A 21,758-nucleotide genomic window follows, 5' to 3' on the forward strand; every position below is an offset into this window, starting at 1 on the left:
CCGGGATTAATCTGCAGCAGGGCAAAGCTGTCCGCGAGGTGGATTAGTCGGGTCAGCAATTAAACGTTGGCACCTATGCTGCCAGCGGCGTGCAGGAAAAACCCAGCGCTCAAGGGCAAAATGCAGTTCCTCCTTAAAGACTGCGGCCACTCCAAAATGCTGCATCTATCGGCTGGGAGCGTTTCTGGGACCATAAACAAGCTGGCTGTGTCATGGCTGGCTAAATATAGTGCAGTCTGGGTTGCCTTCATGCTGCCTGTGCCATCTGAATTACTTGGTATGCTGGTTTTATTTTTTTTTTTTTTTTCCTCAGGGAAGACTATGACTAAGAGAAATCCACGGTTGAAGGGATATCAGAAGATGGAGGCCCTAGTCCAAATGCAGAAGGTGAATAAAGTCTGTAGTTTGCGGACCTGGGTCCTGTCCAAAATATTCCTTGCCCTCCTCCTTCTTCTCCTTCTCCTCCTCCTCCTCTCCTTGGCATTACCCAAAATAAGACGATAGTAATGACAGCCACAAAGACATTAGCAAGGCATTAAATATTTCCTGATTCAAAGTCGCAGCACTCCCGAGGTGATGCCAAGGGGGATAAACACCCACCTGAAGCAGTGGTGCCGTGGGGAGCAGGCAGCCCTGACGGCCGCCCTGTCCCTGCCATCGCCTCCCAGAGCAGCCGGCTGGGGCTGCCTCAGCAGGACTGAAGGCAAATGCAATGGTGTATGCATTTAGCTATATTTTTTTTCTCTTTTCTGGCCCGAAGTAGGATTTTTAAAGGGAATGTAGCTCTGTGTTTGTCTCAGCATAAAAAAATGGGGGGATTTGAAGGTCAGCTTCACAGTGGATGCACTGCAAAAGGCTGGATATCAGTATTTCATAGCAGCATTTATATACTCACATATACACTCAATTACCTTTCCTGTAGGAAGTACAGCTATGTTCAGATATAAGTTACAATTATTATTTAAAGCCTGAAAATCACTTCTTTTTTCTTCATTGAAGGCAATATGCCCAAATAGCCTTCACAGTCCTAAAATACACAAACATCTATTTTGGGGTGCAAGAAGAGATGCTCATGTTCTGCACGGAGTCATTGAGATATCCAGAGCAGGAGGTAGCTCGAGGTTATTAAACACTATGTGCCCAGGTATACATTGCTGAATTTCAGCAACTTAACTTGCCATCAGACAGCAATATGTGCTACACTGCCAAGAGAAACAGTTTTCAGTGCAGTATCTTCCCTCAAACCTATTACATAACAAGGCTTTAAAGCAGGATTTTTTGCTTTATCCCGAGCATGCCTTCCCAATGATTACTCAGCACAAATTTGCCGTAAACAACATCCCATATTTGACTGTGCACCCTCTCGCTCTTCTACGCACCCCGCTCGTGGCTAAGCTTTCCTTACCTTGCTTTTCAGATGCGTGCATCCTCCTCTCCCGGCTCCTGCGGCAGAGCGGCGGGGAGCCCAGCTGCACTCCCGCACGCCGGCTTTCGACTCGTCATTCGGCGGCAGTCCCGGGTCACGGGGCGACGGCCATGGGCTGGGGCGCTGCTGCCTGGGAACTGCGCGTCGCTGTGGGCCCTGCCGGGATATATTTGGGATTACAGAGACTCAGGAAAGGATGAGGATGGAGGCAGACATATCACATCTTCTAAAATGTGGCATGGAGTAGGATCTGGAGTCTGCAGGTCTGATTCATCAAGTGCAAATCTAAGCAATCTACCTACCCCCCCCCCCTCGATTTTTTTCTTTTTGGAGAAGGTTAACTCCTTCAGACGGACTCAGCGGGGATGCAGCATGTCAAAGCAGAGCTGGGAACGGGACAGCGTGCTGGTCGAGGCATGCCTGGGGCACTTCCCTGGGTACCCTGGAAGGCTAGCGCTAGCTGATGCTATAAACACGCTATTAATTGACCCCAAATCTTTATCACAGCATAACTACAGATGCAACGACATTACCAGCCGTCAGTGTCATTTCTTCCAAGCAGTCATCAGGAATTCCAGTTATCTTGCTTGGGTATCCCCTGTGCCCACCGTATCGGAGCATCCCAGAAGCTTTAATCTCTCTGCACAACACCCAGGGGAAGCAGAGCAGTGTAATGACTGTTGGGGAAAGACCGAGGAGTTCAAGGCACAGGTCCCTGGGGGCAGATATGCGAAAGGACAAGTTAAAAGAACTGGCCTGTAAACAAGCAGTGTGGAGTGCAGAAAGCAAATAATGGATAACATACTACAAACCTTACATGAAGGGACTGATATTGCACAATATATGCAAATATCAGAGAAAGGTGGGAATTCTAATGCTTTCCGCGTTGTTCTGAAATTCAAAGAACTATTTAGCAGCCCCGCAGGGACACGCTGTTTTGCGGGTGTTGGGGTGGTTTGTTTGCATCCCCAGCTGTGCCGGGTTTGGGTGCGTCCCCTGCAGCTGGGGAGAAGCCCCCCAGTTTGGGGGGGCCGGAGGGGCCCCAGCACGTGGTGCAGGTCAGGCTGTAGGGGCAGGGCCGCTGACCCTTGTGCCACCCCAGCTCCCCTGATGGCACTCGGGGAAAGCCAAGGCTTTGCTCTCAGCTTGATGTTGGCACTCCTCACATATTCCTCTGCTTTTTGACCTCCCAACTTCTGTTTGTAGACTGAGTTCATTTTCTAGCTTACATAGCTCTTTTTCCTCCTTGTATTTATCTGCCCTTTTACCCTCAGACAGAGTTGCTCAGAGGCAATATACCCCTTCTCTCCCTCCGGACTGCCACGACCCTGAACCCCAGCATCACCTGCACCCCTCCTGCTGGGCTCAGCTCCTTCGCCCATGGACACCGAGGCCGACCTTTGGCCATGTCTCTGCTTTCTCACCTGCCGGGCAGTGGTTTCGCTGCTTATCAGCCTTTTTTTTATTTCTCCTAATCATTTCTGATCTCTGCTTACTCCAAACAGGGGACCGAGGGCCCCAAAGCTGCTATTTGGGAATTAAAGAAAAAAGCAAAAAGCGATTGGATCTGCAAGCCGGTAGTGATGGGCGGAGACACTTCAGCTTACGGCTTTTAATTCCCTCTACCAAAATACATGTGACGGATTACACGGGACACAGGCAATAGCCAGAGCCTTGCTGTGCCTAATGCTCTCCATTACTTTTAGTGGGGGAAGTTAGACAGGAAAATAAAAAACACTTTATGTGCAAAGGATGGGAGGGCAGGAGCAACTGGCTTCATCTGCACTATCAGAACTGGCTTTTTAACCGGCATTTTGGATTATATCAAATAAAGGAGCTGGCTGTAAGACAGGACCCAAATAGCAGTATTGTGCCCAAGCTCAAAGCCCGGGGGACCCCCTTTACTGTGGGATTTTCTCCTGTGCTCAAGTGGGGATGCTCTGACTCCTCTTCTTCCCCCCTCCTCCTCCTCCTCAGCTTCTACAAAGAAATCCCCAGGTCAAAAATGACCCACTACCCGCAGGCATGTCCCGCAGCCTCAGCGCGGGGCAAGGGCTCGTGCGGAACTTGGCTTTCAGCGGAGACTGGGTTTAACTCACACACAGACAATGCCAGCACAGGGATAAGCAGGAGAAAAAATTTTATTTACATCTTTTGAGCAGTAACACAGCTGCAGCAATTCACCAGGAAGAAACTCCAGGAAGAAAACTCGGTGTGACATGCCAGCGGAGCCCCACACGCGGGGAGACCCTCCTCCCACCACACAGTATCTTGGGTCAGTACAAAATTGCTGTTGCTTTAGAAAAGATGTGAGATTCACAGTAAAATACCAAAGGGGAGCATGGCGGGGAAGAAAGGCAAGGGACACATATCACTCCAGGACCTCATCCCTGCTGGTATTTGGTCTATGAAAATGCATTGTACAATAACTCTTGTAGAAAAATCTATCCCAAGGGCTCGTGCACAGTTGTGGGATTTCTACATCTACTACAGGGCTCAAAGCCTTTAAAACAAGCACTCGGGCAGTTCTCCTGGGGCTAAGACATCTGAAAGCCCTGTCCTGCCGCTGGGCGCTGCATGGGGCAAGCCTGTCTGCAGGAAGCATTTTGCAGCAGAAAAGGATGAGACACAAGAGCGAGGCAGGGGAAAGCAGGGAGCAGCCCCCCTGCCCAGCACTCGGCCCCGGCAGAGCTGCCCGCTGTGGCCAGGCTGCTTTTATAGCCTAAAACCCACCCCCCGTCATCTCCTCCCCTCCTGCCCAACACTGTTAGAAAGAAAACAGCACACACATTTTGGCTATTTCTAGACTTGTGTTTAAAACTGGCTCAGACCTTCTTCCAAGGGTCATGGGAAAACCTAAAATCTATCTTAAATAGGATTTCATTGCAGGGTGGAAGATTTGCATACTCCCAGCCCAGGAGCTCCGGGGGAATGGAAAGGCCTCCAGGGACAGCAGTGAAACCCGACGGTCCCTCTGCTCCCACCTGGGAAATTCCCGTCCAGAGTGGGATGCAGAGCCCTCCCCTGCCGCTGCTGCATCATCGTTTTCACCAGCAGGCAGGCGACAAGCAGGCAGCACACGGGCAGAGATCCCGCTCGGCAGATGCCCAACGGCTTCTGGCTCTGTTATCAGGAGAGCACCAGGGCAAAGCTGCCTTCAACAGAGAGAGCAAACATCAGGGCCTCCTCTGATAGCATGAGGATGCGAGTGGCTCAACAGGGATAAAAGACTCCTGGGATGTGCTGAAGTTTCACACATGGAGCCTGTGCAACCCTAAAAAAGCCAGTCTGCTCCCCTTCCCCTGCTTCAGGGCCACTCTCCAAGCAAAAATAAAAACAGTGACATTTCAGGAACCGAAACTTGCCCAGGCTGCTCCAATTAATCAAACGGTTGTAGGGGAGTGACAGCTTTTCTGCCTCCCTGCTGAGCCACCCGTGGCAGACCACAGCACGCTCTGCAAACGCAAGCAGCTTCGTGCGGTTCCCAAAAGTCGATGCTAAAATTCAGCGCTTTTTTTTTTTTAAACCTTTAAAAATACACATCTTGCTTTTTTCTTAAATATATATTCTATAAAATAAGGCAACTCGAGGAGACAAGAACATCCCCATTGCTTAGGTACTGCATCCTACCACCAGAGTTACAGTACTTCCAGTTGAGAAAAGCCACTCCACCTGGCTGCAAAGCTCCTGCACATGAGAAGAGGAGCAACTCGCTCAGATGATGCCATAAATCTTGGGGAAACGCCTGGGCACATCCCTCAGCAGCCCCTGCACACGTCCTGGGGAAGGGAAGGCTCTCATCCCTCCGGGGGTTTGTGAGGAGGGAGCTGCCAGAGATGCTGCAGCCCCAGCAGGTACCACTTAGGCAACACCTCATCTCCAGGGGACCTCAGGGACAAAGGCAGCACAGAAGATGGAATGACTTGATTTCTTCCCAAAACTGAAGCGCACATTAAAATAAATCTTTGGGAGAAACTCTTGTAACATGACCGTATCTTGTAGTATGAAAAGCTATAAACAAGGTAAGAACAAAGGAGTGCAACTCATCCCCAGCACAGATCCTGCTCAGTGTCACAGCATCTCATTAAAACTAGACTGCACAGCAGCTTTTTATAACAGGGGTTTCATCTCTCTCTATGGAAGAAGCACAAGTGTGTGTTTTACCTCCAATGTTTTCCCTCTTTTATGTGTATTAATGCTGGAAATGTGATCTTCACATTCCTGAGCTTCGTAGTGTACGCATTTTTCATGTTGCTCACCAGTTCCCACTGGGCTAAGTCTTGCTTTTTAGAGCTTTATTTTTCTGAGAAATAAATTTAATAGAAAATAATTTATAGGAAAAAAAAACAACCTAGAGAGCAATCTGCAGTAAACAGTACTGCGGAGGAATGGGATGGCACATTGTAGGCTCAAACAGAGACTGGGTTTTGTATGGGGGTGGCAGGGACATCATGGCAAGCTGTGTAAACCTGGCATGATCATTACCCAGGTTTGCATCACTGATCTGTGTGTGTACTTGGACCGTAGGCAGGAAAACTTTATAGCCTCAAAAGAGAAAAAAAATCCTTATTCTAGCAGACTTGACCTTATAAACAAAGATCTTTTCGCCCTGACACTGGCTATAACCATGTATCCACTGATGTCACCCAGTCCACCCAGGGAAGGGATTTAGATACCATACAATCACCTAATCTGAGCACAGCCCCAGAACCACGCAGAGAAACCAAATCCATGATGGCGTTAACTCTTGGTCCTTGGCACGAGCTGTTTAGTTCTCCTCATCTGAGAGAACGGGTGGGATCTTGCTGGAAAGCAGCGTGTACACGTATGGCCAAATCTTGTTGGTCTCTGTCCCCGAGAACGAGTGAAGGATGCCCCTGCTCCTGGAAGAGAGATGGAAGAAGTCAGTACCAGGGGTATTTGCAGTCCTGAGGACAGGGGTATTTGCAGTCAGGTTGGCAGGAGACAGCCTGGCCAGGCTGGAAGCTCACTGATGGCTTTTGGGGCAAGAGGAGGGGGATAAAGGAGACAAGCAGCGGCTGGTCCCATCCTCAGCATTCACTGGGAGGAGCCCAGCTGCATTCACACATGGATGAGCCAAACCCAGATAACCACAAATAATTACACCACCCAGGAGGAGAGCTCACCCTCGTCCCCCTAAAGACTGCTTGTTCTCTGAAGTGCTTTATAGACGTAAATCAGCAGGATTTATTCATGTGCTTAAGCAAGTGGGAAATTCAGGGCCCCAATTCTCTCCCCTCCCCGCAAGGGTGCTTTTGACTCCCCGCGGACCACTTCTGCTTTTAAAAACATTCCCAAGCACTTGCTCCCTTTCAGCCTTGCCATTCTATGGCAATCCATCTATTTCCAACTCGGCCAGGGGACAACTGCCCCAAACTACCAGCAGCGCAGAAGGGACAAGTCCTGAAACAGGCCTGTGTGCACAGCAGGCCCATCCAAGCCAGCCCCAGGGTCTTGCCCTTGTCCTGCCCTCTTGCCAACTGCCCTGTACTTTACCTAAACACCTTGGGACCCTGGACTGATTTTTTGCAGGGTGACTGCACAGCACATACCACCCTGGATCTGCACGGCACAGGGCGAATGGGTTTGTTTGAAGCAGGGTAGAAAGCAGCTCATGGGTGCATGCAGAAGCAGAGCTGCTCTCTGCAACATCACTGTCCCCACCCGCCCGCAGACCCTTGGCTCACTCAGCGACGGCTCTGCGTGGGCAGGGCAGGGTCTGAGGCATCTCAGAGCTGCTCCATCTCTTGTGCTGGAGGACACTCACCCAAAAGGAACCTAAAACTCTTAAATGGTTGGGTTTCATAGCGCTGATGGACAGCAGCTCTGCAAAGCAAATAGGCTTCCCACCCTGCACAGCGGAGCTGGGGGGCAGAAGGGATTTCAAGTGCCTTCTGCCACAGCCAAAAAGTCCCTCCCATTGCCAGCACCGGCAAAGCCCTTTGTGGAGCTCGGCAAGACAAACAGGAGCTGTGAATTTCTTTATATCAGCCTCCTTCCTTCAAACAGGGCCACGACTTGGCTGCAATGAAGGGCTGGGCTTTGTGCAGCTGAGGGCAGTGATCTTCCCCCCAAAATCTGTTGGGGGCTGTGCAGCTCCTTGGGCTGCCAGGATGGGGGCATGGGACCGGCAGGTGGAAACAACACTTGTGCCTGTTTTTGTGGGCACGCCCTGATTTATTCGCATGGTCCAACTCACTTGTACAACTCTATTACTGGCTTTGCAGCATCTTTGTATTTTCTGAGCCTGGCAGCAACGGCCTCGGGTTTGTCATCCTCACGCTGGACCAGCGGCTCGCCTGTCAGGTCATCGACACCCTGCAGGAAGGCAAACACCATCAAGGGGATGCAGCCACTGGCCCCATTGCCCACACTGCAGCTCCCTGCCATGCAACTGCTGGCAAATGTCTCGTCCTGCTCTGCATCGATTGAGCATCCTCGGACAGCATTTAACATAAATCTCATTTTCCTAATTAACATTTAGCACAACTCCTTCAGGCTGGCTCCTGAGGGCAAAGCCCTCCGGTGCTCAGTGCTTACTACCTGGCATTTCTTCCCCAATGCTTTTTTACGATCTTAGCTTATGCAGAGAAAGGCTTTTCTGATCTTTTCCTTCTGTGAATTGCTCCCAGCCACCACCACCGCAATGCTACGGGCTCTTACCTGGACATGGGGGGGGTTGAAGTCCATGTTGTACACCCTCCCACTGGCTGGGTGGACCCAGCGGGCGCTCAGGCGATCCTTCAGCGTCTCGAAGGGTATGTTCAAGCTGATCACCAGGTCCAGCTCGCAGATCCCGTCCAGTGCCTTGGCTTGCCCCAGTGTCCGAGGAAAACCTGTGCAGGCACCGCAACAGAATGGGGCTGTCATGAGAAGCAGGAATGCAGCAGTGATGGAGTCAAAAGCACCCGCCCCACAGCCCCGGAGCTGCAAAACCACCACGGCTCCTCACTATAGCACAAGCGGTGTGAAAGACAGGCATCCACCATATGGCTACAATAAAAAATAGCTCCTACAGCACCAACTCCCGAAATATAACACACGGGTCACTGTGGGCTCATGTTTTCCTGCAAAGTCGTGTCTGGTGCAGGGCTGGTGTCCCTGCACAGGAGCTGGAGGCAAGTAAGAGGGCACAGGCAACAACAAAACAGGGATAAATGCTGGAATTACAAAGAAAAACATGAAGGAAACAAAATGTTGTGCACAGATGAGTAACACACTGCTGGTTTACATGGAGGACATCAAGAATTCTGCGATAAAATGGTTTGTACAGCCATCACCCAGCTCTCTGAAACCCCCGTCCTCCAAAGGTACTAGGCGGTACCTTTTGTTCGGAAAAGCTAGTGAGTGGGTGGGAGCATCCGCTCTTGCCGCCGGACTGCAACCAGGGGTGACTCCGAGCTGGTCCCCTCTCCAGTTTTCTCTGCTGACAACACCCTTTTTTCTTTTTTTTAACCTTTTTTACCTCCGTAAAACCGTCTAAGACTTCCCAGGCTTTTGCCAAGCAGGGTATTATTAGCCGAGAGCTTGTCAGGACATCAGCACAGGGAATGAATTGGCCATTATGAGAAAGAATACATTTAGTCTGTCATACCAAGTAAAGTCGGTCTGTTATTTATGTTATCAAACAGACCACTTGAAATAAATACGCTCCTTGTCACAGTACTGCTGGAGCGGGGCTCTGACTGCTTGCGCCCCCAGGCAGATAAAATACCCCAAAATTAGGAGGAAGAACATGACAGCACAGGGCTGCCAGCATCGCTGCTGCCTGCATTCAGATTTTAGCTACAAGGGCAGCCCATCCCTCAAACATCTTGGTATAATCAGAGGTCAGCACACAAAGCAGGCAGTTCCCGAAATCCTTGTTACCAGCCCGCACCCGGAATTGCTTCACCCTTGCGGCACCCTTGGTGGGACCTCCGGATGCAGAGCTGTGACAAAACAGGAGCTGGTCCCCAGGCCAGGCTGCTGGGGGTCATACCACGATAAACCAACATCCTGAGCTGCAAGAACCCAGATCTGAGCGTGTCAATGCAAACCCCCATGAATGTGTTGAAACACCAGAGTTTTAATACAAAGAAATATGTACTTGTTTACACAGCACTTGTTGCTGTAATATTTGTTAATCGCCATGTTCCCAGATTAATTAAGTGGCATTATGGTAAGAATAATGAATTTTTAATAGTGGGGATTCACAAGCATCTTCAAGGCAGCCTGAACCTACAGGGCTTGAGGTCTTTGACATCGTCCCTGCGAGCCCAGTGCAGTGACTCTGTCAGACCCCCGGTGCCGATGGTGCCAGATCCCCGGTGCCGGCTGGGGTGAGAAGAGTTCAGCCAGACCCCAAGCCCAAGCACAAGCCACCCCTCCTCTGGGACAACCCAGGGCCACGTGGGGAAGAAGCCTAGCTCCACCAGCCTTCCAGGCCATGGCACTAAACTGCAGACTTATTTTAGTTGTAAACTATTTTGTATTTTCCCTCTAAGGAGCCCAAGGGCTCTCCAAAAGCCCAAGTCTGTTATAAATGAACTGGCTCAGTCTTACCTATGTATTCACTGACTCTTTCAAAGAGCTTCAGCAGATTGGCAAGGGAGGGTTTCTTCCCCTACAACAGCCACAGCTGCTCATCCCCATATGTCCTACTTGCCTGTGCCCAACACCACAGGTAAGTGTGACCCGCCGAGCCCTGTCCCATCCCCTAACCAAGCCCCAATGTGATTTCTAGAGCTTCCGTCAGCACTTGCCAGCTCCCAGGCCACCAGCAGCGATGCACCACGGCTGCTGGCATGCAGCTTCACCGCCGAGAGCTGCAGGAGCTCCTGGCGAATCCTCTGCTGTTCCTCTCACTGCTTGCCTTGCCGGTTTGCTCTCAGCATCTTCTCCACCCGCACCTCAGGTGGCTTTTGGGCTTGGGATGAGTAGCTCCTTCGCGCACAGACAGAGGCGGTAAGAGGTTTTTCTTGGCTTGCCTCCAGCCTCGCTCTGCTTGCTGGCTCCGCTTTATGAAACACCCATCTCCTTTCCCTGCCTTTCCCTTTCCCCAATGTGTGCCAAGGCCTCAGCTGGACACACTCAGGGCAGAGGGAAGAAACACCCGTGGGCAGATGTCTCTGCCAGCAGGTCGGCTCCTGCCTCTCCTCCCATGGCCGGCAGGACCAGAAAAGTCACCTTCTGTTTTTTCTCTCTCCTGGTGCTGCCAAACCATTAGCAGCAAAATGATGTTTTAAAGGGGGCTGGGATTTTCCCATCCAGAGGGGATGGTGGCAGTGGACTCACCATCGAGCAGCCAGTGCTGCTCTCGCCGCTTCTCCAGCTCCATCATCATCACGCGCGTGATGACGTGGTCCGGCACCAGAAGGCCTCGCTCAAGGTACTGCTTTGCCAAGACGCCAACTTCTGTTCAGGAGAAGAAAAAAAAAAAGAAAAAAAAAAAGCATGACATTTCCGCTTAAAAAATATTGCTCCCCCTCAAATTCTGCCTGTCCTCCCAAATCATTCATCCAGGAGCCTTTCAGCAGCATCCCTCTGCTCATAGCTGCTGCTCCTGATAGCCAGGGGCCACACAGTCCTTTTGGTGCTGTAGAAATGGAAATGCCTGAAATACCCGAGAGTAGCAACACAGCAAGCACCGGCCAAGCCCTCGCAGGCCTGCAAGCCGGCTGACGGCGGCAAGGGGCACTAGCGCTGTCCCTGCCGTGCCGGACGCGTGCACCGCGTGCTACGCATGAAGCTCCTTTGGTTTTGGAGAAGGCACCAGTGTGGTTACAGGTGACACTGGCATGGATATTAAATGTCACAAAGACACTGGACCACCTGCAAGGGATGCAGCCAACCTCCGTGTACCTCTGACAGTGGGATGCTCACCCCATCCTGGACCGCAGATCTGGCCAACATCCCGCTGCCTGGCTCACTGCTTGTTTTAAAGCAATGTCAGTGCCAAATACAGGATGCTAATAATGCCTATTCCTACATGCACTGAGCCCCAGCTGCAAATTCTTGTGCCTCAGAGGAGGTTTCCAGTAAAGCCATGAGGACAAATGATGCATTTGAGCAATGCTTGCAGATCTGGCAGCATTTAGCTCATAGGCACAAAGTTTCTATGTGCAATCATCATCAGGAAAAGCTGGCGTTGTCATTTCTAAATGATCTGAAGAGGTGCAAATTCATCATTTCACATGTGAAATGTGGCAGTAGACAGGAATCGCCAGCAAGCTCATGCGAAACCCAAACCTCAAAGCGTTTGTTCCACTGCTGAAAGTGGAAGACAGCTTCCCATCCAAAGGGCTTCAAGACTTCAGAGCCTCAAGTTAACATACACTGAGATAAGAAAATTACTTCCAAGATCAAATCCTTGAGAACATAATTGCAGTGTAACTGCAAGGTAAATATACCTTACTAGGCGCCTGCCTGGTCTCCCCCGCATCACTCAGCTGGAGCTGACAGCGCCGGAGGAGAAGCCAGCGGTGGTTTCTGCACAGGTAACACTGTGTCTGGACCCACCTTCACAGCAGCCTGGCATCACCTGGGCAGCCGCTGCCAGCAGCCAATGTAATAAGGATTTATTCTGCTTATATTTTTATTGCAGCTGGGGTACAGCAGATGTTACTTCAAGGAGAAATGCAATAAATTCAGTTGGTTCTTACATTACAGTTTGCTTGTGATTTTCTTTTAGCCACTCGGAGACACAAAGAAACTGTTTGGAAAACGCAAATATTCTTTGCCATTGTGTGTGACAAGTCCTGATCCTGCCACCAGAAGAGGTCCGGCCTTTTCCTCTTGGACCAGGACCCAATCGACACCTCTTCTGCTCTCTTCTGACAGCAGTTGAAATAGCATCTGTCACCAGAAATGAACAATTTTGCAATCAATTTTTGCAAGATTTTTGCTGAGGACAGCACATTTTAGCCCTCCCAAAGCGTGAGTCTTCTCTAAAAAAAGCCCAAGGATCCTGCATTTGGAGGCAGGCTCTGGTTTTCCAGACCACAGCAAGATGTCAGACCAGGCAGGCACGTGCAATTCCTGAGCTGCAGGAGGGGTTTTTTTTGCAAGATATACAGTTCCTGGAGAGAGTTCACCTGATGTTCACCTGATCTAACGGGGCAGCCTGACGCAGCCTGCACAGATTCCCCTGGGAGTGTGGGGCCGGGGCGTGCACAGGAAACTTCGTGGGCTCCCGAAATGGTCTGCGGATGATGCCTGGCAGGAAAGCGGGGCAGGTCGGGGCTGCCAGCTGAGCCACGCTCCCGGTTGGAAACGGGCCTCCGAAATGGGGCAGGCAGTGGGTGCTGACTCACCAGCCTGCAGGGCTGAGTCACTGCAGGGCCGGGGACCATGGCGTGTCCCCCTCCCTCTGCTCCATAAAGGCATTGCAGCTCAGCCTGCTGAGCAGCTCTTTGCTCAGAGCCACGGTGGCTGCCAGGCACAGTGAGCAGAAAATACCTTTTTTCAATGACAATTTTTTTGTTGCTGCCCATACGTCGCCAGCACTGCTGGCAGCTCTCCTGCTTGGGGAAGCAAAGGACACGGGGATGGAAATAATACGTGACGTCTTATGCAACCAGCATGGAGATCTGCTAGGGCATAAATATTATCACATCCACCTACATTTTTTAACACTTATTCCCATGGTCCGCACGTTGCCACAGGCTTGCAGGGAACACACTTGCCGGCATGGCAGAGCTGCTCCTGGGGCAGAGCCCGGCAGCCACGGAGGCTGGAGCTGCAGCAGAAGGTCCCGCTGCCACCTCAAGGAGGGCTGGCCATCCAAGGGACCGGCTGCTGCTCGGCGGGGCTGCTGGAGCCGGGCCTGGTGCTACAAACCAAAAATACACCAAGCCGCAGTTGTGAAGTCTGGAAATACAGCAGGGGCCCACAGCTCTGCATCACGAAGGCTGCAGTTTTCCCACGCCCCCGATACGGGTGGATGGTTATCCACTGCTCCATGATGGACGACTCCTGCTGCTGGGGATGCTGCTCCTCTGTGTCCCCCATGCATGCCAGGGAGACACACTAGCATGGGGGGCAGACACCGGCACAGGGGTCATGTACTGGCACGGGGGGAATGCACTACCACGAGGGTCCACACACCAGCACAAGGTGCTGACTGCTTCCAGACAGCTACTGAAGCCCCTGCACCCTCTCCCTCACTGCTCAGCCTCCTCCAAAGCACAGACAGCACTGCCACCCCTGCTCTCACCAAGGAGGAACAGGCATGTATTTTGTATGAATGACCTGCAGAGCTGCCCGGTCCCCTGGCCCCCCAACACCAGGGATGCTCCAGAGCGCATCATCCCTGCAGCACAGCCCTGCTCCTGCGGGGTTTCTTCAAGGAAGCCTTTATCTCCAGTTTTCACATTTGCCATCCCCTTCCCAGCTGCACCAGCCGTCAGCCCAAGAGCCCAACCCATTCCGTGCAAGCCCCCCTGGTGAACTGCTCCCCAGCCGCAAGCCAAAGGGGAGCAGGGTTTGGGCAGCCCTTCCCCAGCAGGGTGGAAGATGCTGGTCCTTGCTCAGCAGCTCCCTGCAGCTCCCGGTCCCCCTGCGTGAGGAGCTGGAGCTCACCCCTACTGCGCTGCACAGCACTTATGCAAGCACCAGAATCCCCATTGCTATGGCCAGGTGCAAAGAGGAGTTGCAAGCATTGCTCTGCAGTTACTCCAGGTAGCAAGAGGCTCCTTAGCCGCTACTCTTGCTCCCTGAGCTGGGCTGGTGGGTGCTCCCGGCAGTGCTGAGCTCTGTGCAAAACAGCCTCTTGACTCACAGGCTTAATCCCATTAATCTAATGACTGTGAGTTTAATCCACCCTTTAATGCATGGGATTTCAGGCTCTCTGTGGCTTCCCCAATGCGACCCTGATCTGCAGCCATCCCTCCTTATCAAAGCAACACGGAGTTACAGCCCTGAGGGACTTCTCCTGCCCCTGAGGCCACGAGCAGCAAAACAGCCACCCAGGACGAGGCAGGACGGCTGGAGGAGAGGCTGTTCCCAAACACAGCACTTGGCAGCCTCCAGACACTGCACGATAACCCTGGACTTTCTGCCTCACGGTGCGACCTTCTACGCAATTTTTTTTATTTAGGCTACAGCAACGCAATCTGGAGTTAATGAAGAGGAGAAACCCCAACTGCAGCCGCCTGTACACCAGCGCGGTTAAGCTGCAACAACCCTGGCTGGCCAGGGCCAGATGTCACCCTGGTTTTGGGACACCAGGACCTCTTTCCTAATGCAGACGCTGCATCCAGCGCCCTCGCTCCCACCCCATCCCTGTCAGCAGGATGTCACTTTGCGGAGCTGGAGCCTGGTGTGGCCCCAAATTTGGGCCATGACCCACTTGCTGGATGGACAGCAGGGTCCGTCTGCACGGCAGCAGCCAGCACCGGGGGAAACCGCCGCAGCCAGAGCACTGCTGCTGCTCCCGCACATAAAGATATAGCACCAACCCTATGGAAAACTAAAGGGCTGGCAGGTTGCATCTCCTGGGCTCAGCTTCAACAGGCAGCTGGGCCAGTGCACGGCTCTGCTGGCAAAGACCATTGCCCGTGGGAAAGACAGGGAGAAGGACCGCGGGGCTCGGCCATGCACAGCCCGCAATCCCCTTGATCTTTTTTTTGTGCTCACTTTGGTCAACACTAATAAATGAAACCCGTCACGAGGAGGGGACAGGAGCCACTTCTACCTCCAACAAAGCACATTAAAGGAAGTGGTGGGACAGACAGAAGACCCACATGTCTCTGTGGGGATGCAGACCCTCAGCCAAAGTCACTGGGAAAAGAAACTAAGTTGTATTGCAAATTAACTGCCAGGTCCTGGAGACCCTGGGATGCTGCCAACACCAGAGACAACCACGTGGGTATTGGGGCAAGTATGGGCCAAGGAAATCGCTCACCACCCTCCATTGCCCCTGCCTAGCACCAAAAACACAGCTTATAAGTCTTCCAAGGTCTTAAAAAGGCCCTTTCAGCAGAGCAGCCACTCATTAAGCAGGACACTAATCAACAGACAAATGTGCGGTAGCGGATGTACTCGTAGGGTCGCTGTAGCAAAACTTCAAACACTTCAGCAGCAGCCGTGTGTTCAGCTGCTTCACTCAGCTGCAAAGTGAAGTCCTGGTTCCCTGACACTGCCGCACCGGCGGTGAGCCGGGCACGCTCTCTGCGCCAGACGGCTCAGGCTTCCTCCGGTGGCTGCAGTCCTCTGTGCTGCCCGAGCCTGAACCCTGCAGCCACGGCCACTTTACATCTTGCAATGGCAAGCAGGAAAATCCCCTGTGCATCAACGCCTGCCTGCCATCCTTGGACTGCGATTACTCTATAAACACCGGACTGACAGGTCCCTTTGGGACAACGATTCTGTAATGCAGCTGTTTGTATTGAAGGGCTCCAGCTCCCCTAAAATGCAAAGCCAGTGGTGCAGACGATAAACTTGGGAGGAGAGTATACTTCCACCTAGTTTCCCCCAGAGCTGGCACACCACAGCGCCGTCATGTAACAGCTTGTCCAAAGCAAATAGCAAAACAAAACAGCAAATAGCTGCAGCTTACTGAGAGCTGTAACCAGAGGCTGAGTCAAAGGTGGGACCTGAATGTCACGCCAGCTGTACCAAACTAAGGTTGATTTACTTCTGAGTAATTTTACCCACATTTCTCAGTGTTGTTTCCTTTGGGAAACTGAATTTACCCAATGTGCTTTGGGAAATACCTTCAGCTAACTCTGTTTGCAGCCCCTTCTTCCTTCTCCAGTGTCCCCAGAGAAGCTCTACAGTAAGAGTATGAACTGAAATATAAAATCCAGGAAAGCCACTTGTTTAGACCTTGATCATGCAAGTTCCTGGATGGGCACGCAGTCTCACCGCACTGCCCCACTCCCGCACGCTGCACCTCTGCTCGCTTTGCACCCAGGCGTTTTGTCCTTCAGCCAAAGCAGTCATCGGGATTTTCCTAATTTTGAGCCTCCCTCCAAAGGAAATATTATTGTCCTTTTTATTTACAAAAGGAAATCTGGATATTTTTAAATGAGTGACCAGTACAGGGCTGTGTGCAATGCCCTTGCCAGAGCACGCAGCTCTCCAAAACTTTATCCTCCCTTTTTTTCCTCCCTCTTTTTGTTACCCTTCTAAAAAGGGAAATCACTTCTGGGTTCTCTCCGCTTGTTTTGTATCGATGCCGTTTTACCGTTCCTCTCCCCGGTGAGTCAGCTTCCTCTCTGGGTCAGTCTTTCACACATTAACAGAGGAGAGAAGGAGCTACTGGAAAAAAAAATACGCTGGGATTGCCTAATGGCAGCTGCAGAGGAACCCAAGCGCAAGCTGGGGTGCAGCACGCCCACTCCCAAGCCTGGCCGGGGCCAAGGAGCATCTCACCAGCTGACAGCGCTGCCCGGGGCGCAAACACAGCAAAGACCATCGGTTCTCCCAAGGGCTTTGGACCTGGATGTCAAACACAGGATGGGCAGGAGCAGAGAGCTGCCGTGACAAGGCCGTGCTCCTGCAGGCAGGTTCGCCCTGCCCAAGGGCTGCCCGCTGTGCTCTCTGCCGCAAGCCCTAAAAAGCGGGGTCTGAGGGGGTGACCTGTGCAGGGTGGGTGCTGCCGCCCACCTCTCCACCTCCCTGCTTTCTGGACGGAGGTTTCGTAAGGAGCAGGGGACACGCACCAGCGCCCCATAACACCCCACTGTCCTTGCCACAGGGGCTGGCACTGCACAGCACATCATGGCATGGCACCGGGCCACAGCAATTTTCCCAGCGGGGTTTCCCCCGTGGACGAACACACGTTCCCAATCCGTCCCTCCCACCGTGGGTGTCGCACAGGCACAGCGTGCAACAGCATTTCAGCCATCTGCCATTCACCGCTTTGCAGTTTTTACCCCGCTCCTGTACAACCACCTGAGGCAGGATGAAGTTATTAATAACACGCGACCTGCGTCCCCAGCCGCCACCGTTAACTGTCGGTGCATGAGCAGGCAGGTTATTCGTACCGGGTTTTCCGGAGCCGTACCCACCCGGTGCAGGGATGAAACTCTTACACACCCACGGCTCCCCACGGCATCGGACCCCACTTTTATCGCGCAGCTCCGTGAGCTCAGGCTGGAGGGCGAGGGCAATGAATGAGCTGTGCCAACCCCACGGAAAGGAAAAGACCTGCGGCGTATCCGGGCGGGTTCCCCATCACCATCCCCATCCCATCACCACCCCGTCCCCGCCACGTCGAAGATGCCCGGGGCTGAAGTCCCCCCGCCCCCGGTCCCCGCCGCCCCCCGGCCGGGGCGGCCCCGCGGGCACTCACCGCCGCCGCCGCGGAGGCTCTCCCGCAGGAACTGGCCGCTGGAGAGGTGCTGGAGCCCGAAGCTGCGGGCGATCCTCTCGCACACCGTCCCCTTACCGGAGCCGGGGGGACCCAGCACCACCGCCCGCAGCAGCTTGGAGGCCATGGCCGGCTGCCGGAGCCCGGCCCGGGTCCCTGCGGGGCAGGACAGCGCGTCAGACGGCCGCGGCCCCCCCGCCGCCCGCCCTGCCACGCCGAGCCGCGCCGCTCCCCCCGCATCCAGCCGCCGCCGCGGCCCGTACACATCAGCAGGGCGGGGGGAGCACCGGCAGGCTGCGCCGCCCGCCCGCCCCCTCGGGCCGCGGCACCCTGGGACTTGTAGTCCCGGAGCCCGCCCGCGCCGGGCCGCGGCCCGACGGGGCCCCCGCCGCACGGCCCGGCCCCGGGGGTCCCCGGCAAGGGCGGGGGCTGGGGGCCCGGAGGCCGGGCTGAAGGGGGTACGGAACCAGCCGGCGGTACCGGCGGCTCTTGGGGCGGCCGGTGCACGTCCCGCACGGCCACCACGCCGGGGCCGCGGCGGGTGCGGGGACGGGCGGTGAGCCCAGGCGTGTCCTCACAGAGCCCGGGTGGCCGTGGGGGCTGCGGCCACCGCCGCGGACGCACGGGCAGCGAACGCACAGCCTGCAGGCGCGCGCTCTGCAAATGCAGTCTGGAAACGCACAGCCTGCAAACACGCGGCGCGCAAACGCAGCCCGCGCGGGCCGCCGAGCGCGGCTGGCAGCGAGGCGGGGACGCCCCTCGCGCTGCCCGCAGGGGGGCGCTGCCGCGGGGAGGGGGGCGCGTCCGCACGCGCCTGTGTGCGTGCGTGACCCCGCTGCCGGGGGGCGCCGCCGCGCGCCCCCAGCGCGACGCCCCCGAGGGCGCCAGGCCCCCGCGGGAGGCTGCGGACCCACGGGGGCGTGCGCGCGCGCCCGGGCCCGCGCGTGCCCGCGGGAGTGCAAGAGCGCGTCCCTACGTGCACGCGCCCCGCCTGCCTGCCCCACAGCCTCCACCTGCCTACGCACGTGACCGTGGGTGCGCGTCTGCGTGCCCCACGCCGCGCACGGTGTCCCCCCGCCCGCGCGCCGCCGCCCCCGGAAGCGCCCGTCACATGGCCGCGCGGCGCTGCCATAAACACACCAAGATGGCGGCCCTCACGCCGTCAGCCCGTGCTGCGTCATGCCGCCCCCGGCCCCGCCGAGCGCCGCGCCCGCAGGTGGGTCCGGCCCGGCCCGGCCCCGCGCCGCCCGCCGGCGGGGGGGAGCGGGGGGCTGCGGCGCGGGGGCGGCGGGGCCGGGGCGCGGCGCGGCGCTCCCCCGTTGCGCACTATTATTTTCCGGGCGGCGGTGTTTACGCGGGCGGGGCCTGTCGCCGCCGCGGGGGTGCGGCCGCCCGCCGGGCCCCGCCGAGGCCGCGGGAGGAGCGGGGCCGTCGCCGCCGCTGCCGCCCCTTCCCCGGGTGGCTTCCAGCGCTCCGGACGGACGGCGGACGGCGAGTGGGGCGAGGGGAGCGGGGCGGGCGAGGCGGGGGCCTGGGCCGCCCCCCGGGACCCCGCCGCGGCGGGGGCGAGCGGACAGGCGCGGGGGCTGGGGAGGGCTCTGTGAGACCAGTTTGCCGGCGGTGGCTTCTTCCCATCCCATCCCATCCCATCCCATCCCATCCCGCGGCTGTGTTGCCAAGGCTGCCGCCTGCCCCCTGGTTTCAGGTAACGTGCCTCGGGAAGCGCCGTCGAAGGAAAGTTGGGAGGGAGCAGCTGTGGCGGCCCGGGGACCTGCCAGGGACCTGCCAGGGAGCGTCACTTCTCACAGCCGGCCTTCTCCTCAAACGCAGCCTCTGTCCCCGTCATCGAAGCCATGTAATCGCTCGTCAGACCGTTGTATCTTCGTAACTTGCTGTTTATTTTGTTTCCTCTTCAGCCTGCTGCAGATTTTTGTTAAAATTGCACTAATCAAGATGGAAATCAGGTTTGCTACCTGCGCACCTCATAAGCTTCTGCAGAGGTGGGGCGGGAGCGGCTTGTAGTATTCAAAGATACTTGACCTCTGCGTAGGGGTGGGGATCACAAGCCTTGCAGGTTGCAGTCAGGGCGCATCAGTAATTCTGTTGGTGTGATGCTAAAGGAATTTCGGTTGATATGAAACAAGTGGAAAAAAAAAAAAAAATAGAATCCCCAGCCCCAAAGGAGCAGGAGGTGGAACCGGAGTTTAAAAACCAGCCAGACAAACTTAGAAGGCTTTCAGAAGTGAGAATTGGCAGCAAATACTGGAAACTAGATTTTTTTTAAAAAGCATATGGAAATATGCAATGTCTTAGTGATAAGAAGAACAAAACATGGACTAGACTCCAAAATTAATGTCGGTTTTGCTTAAAAAGGGGGTTCTTCAGATAATAATGGGGAGCCCAGTTAGGCTTTTTGCATCAAGTGTGTGTATCTAGTCCGACTGAAGCAAAGCAAAAATCAGCATGTACATGTTAGATGCAAGGAAACAAACTATATTTGTATTGGAGTAAGAGCTGGATCCTCTCTAGAGAAAATGGCATCAGCCCTTAGAATATGTGTGTAACTTGAACAGTCTTTGTGCCAGAGGGTGCTGGGGAGGGATTGTTCACCTTTGAGGTCATGTATCTTCTCCCTTTAAATAGCATAATAGTAACTGCTGGAGCATGGATTAAAATCTTGAAACAGAGATCAAGGCATATTTGAACTATAAAATAGCGGTTCTTCTCTCATCACTTCAACCTGTGAAATGTAGGATTCCCAATCCTACACTTATGCCATTCCACTGAAATCAGTAGAATTTTTCTACTGGAATAGTAATGGTGGTGTAAAAATGCCTCAAAGTGAGAGCAAATGGTTCATTAGTTGTGCAGCTTCCTTCCTTTTCAAGAGTCGCTATTGTATGTACAGAATTCATTAATATTTTTTACCAAGTTTTTTTGTTGTTTTCTTTTTTTTTCTAGCAACAGCGGATACTTTAATCATTAATCTACAAATGGTGGTAAATCTGCGAGTTTTAGGATATACATTTCAGTCATCTGTGTCATCTTACGTCAGTATTGCGTAATCTGTTGACTGTCCCCTTTTTATGTAATGTATGTTTGTAGTTTGTTTTAAAATGTACAAATATTTTTTCCACTGCGTGCTTCTCCTCAGATATTTCATGTTTGTCTCTCCATTGCCCTCTTGAGTTAAAAACTTGTAAGACACCATTTTGATAGTTGGATCCAGCTGAGTATTACGCATTTCTCTTTTAAAAACAGTCTCCATAACATCTCAGGACATGCTCTTTTCCAGGTAAGTTATTTAAAGTGTTATACCACTTTTGGAGTTTCTGCTTCCTCCTGGTAGAAATATGAGAGCAACTTGTACTGGTGAAGTCCATCAACATCATATGTGAACTTTTTATAAAAAACTTAGTAATACATTAACTTCTACTATGTAAAACCATTGTGTTTTTTAAACTCATTTCAGAACTCAGTGTATTTGATTCCCTTAACCCAAGGGGGGGGGGGGTGTAGACACAGTTCCGTAATCTTTTCAGCAATGCCTGCTTTTAGGGAAGGAAAAAAAAAAAAGCGGGAGGGTAAAATATAGGTTGATGTAAGCTTATGATTTTACTAGTTTGCAGTGGAATTGTTTATTTCACAATTTTGTATTTGGATCCTATGACCTAAAAATGCCAGCTGCATACTTGAAGCACCTCAAGCCTTTAGGCCCCACTTCTGCTTACTCCAGCTGCAGTCCCTTGTGAACGCAGCTGGCTGCCTGGAATAGGGTGCTGCTCCCGTCAAAGCTGTTGGTAGGCATAGGAATGGGCATCTGCGATGCCGGCTCCAGAAGCACATGTGACAAACTTTGATTAAGCCCAGCTGAATGTATTCGCAGTGCTGTAAAATTCCGCCACCCGCCAGCCTGCTCCGCTGGCGAGAGCCTGGCAGGCTCAGTGCAGTATGCAGCATGGTCGCGGTGTGGTGCTACCCTCGTACTCGTGCTGTTAATGATCCCGCTCCTCA

The 21,758-nt window shown here is 53.6% G+C and overlaps 2 protein-coding genes across 2 annotated transcripts in view; both read right to left on the minus strand.

Annotated features, from left to right (window-relative positions):
* The window catches only part of DNAJC6 (DnaJ heat shock protein family (Hsp40) member C6), a gene marked incomplete at its 5' end in the record, with an annotated part of 52,089 nt that extends 50,633 nt beyond the window's left edge, over positions 1-1,456 (minus strand). The window contains one exon of the mRNA XM_082313061.1: positions 1,406-1,456. The remainder of the gene's footprint in view (positions 1-1,405) is intronic.
* Positions 1,457-6,177: 4,721 nt separating this feature from the next.
* On the minus strand, positions 6,178-17,989 carry AK4 (adenylate kinase 4). Its single transcript, XM_082313066.1, has 5 exons — positions 17,727-17,989; positions 10,724-10,843; positions 8,111-8,283; positions 7,647-7,765; positions 6,178-6,309 (listed from the first exon to the last, which is right to left on the minus strand). The coding sequence occupies exons 1-5, from the start codon at positions 17,869-17,871 to the stop codon at positions 6,195-6,197; spliced, it is 672 nt and encodes a 223-aa protein (XP_082169192.1). The 5' UTR covers positions 17,872-17,989; the 3' UTR covers positions 6,178-6,194.
* Between the last annotated feature and the right edge of the window lie 3,769 nt (positions 17,990-21,758).

The sequence above is a fragment of the Platalea leucorodia genome (assembly GCF_965183815.1).
Source record: "Platalea leucorodia genome assembly, chromosome: 5".
Taxonomy (NCBI): Eukaryota; Metazoa; Chordata; class Aves; order Pelecaniformes; family Threskiornithidae; genus Platalea; species Platalea leucorodia.

What these genes read in the sequence shown, in the direction of transcription:
- AK4 (XM_082313066.1), bottom strand. Translation starts at nt 17,871, where the DNA reads ATGGCCTCCAAGCTGCTGCGGGCGGTGGTGCTGGGTCCCCCCGGCTCC. An exon ending in GCAGCACTGGCTGCTCGATG is followed by an intron (nt 8,284 to 10,723) that starts GTGAGTCCACTG and finishes GTGCCTGCACAG; the next exon opens with GTTTTCCTCGGACACTGGGG. An exon ending in CCAGTAATAGAGTTGTACAA is followed by an intron (nt 6,310 to 7,646) that starts GTGAGTTGGACC and finishes TCTCTCTTCCAG; the next exon opens with GAGCAGGGGCATCCTTCACT.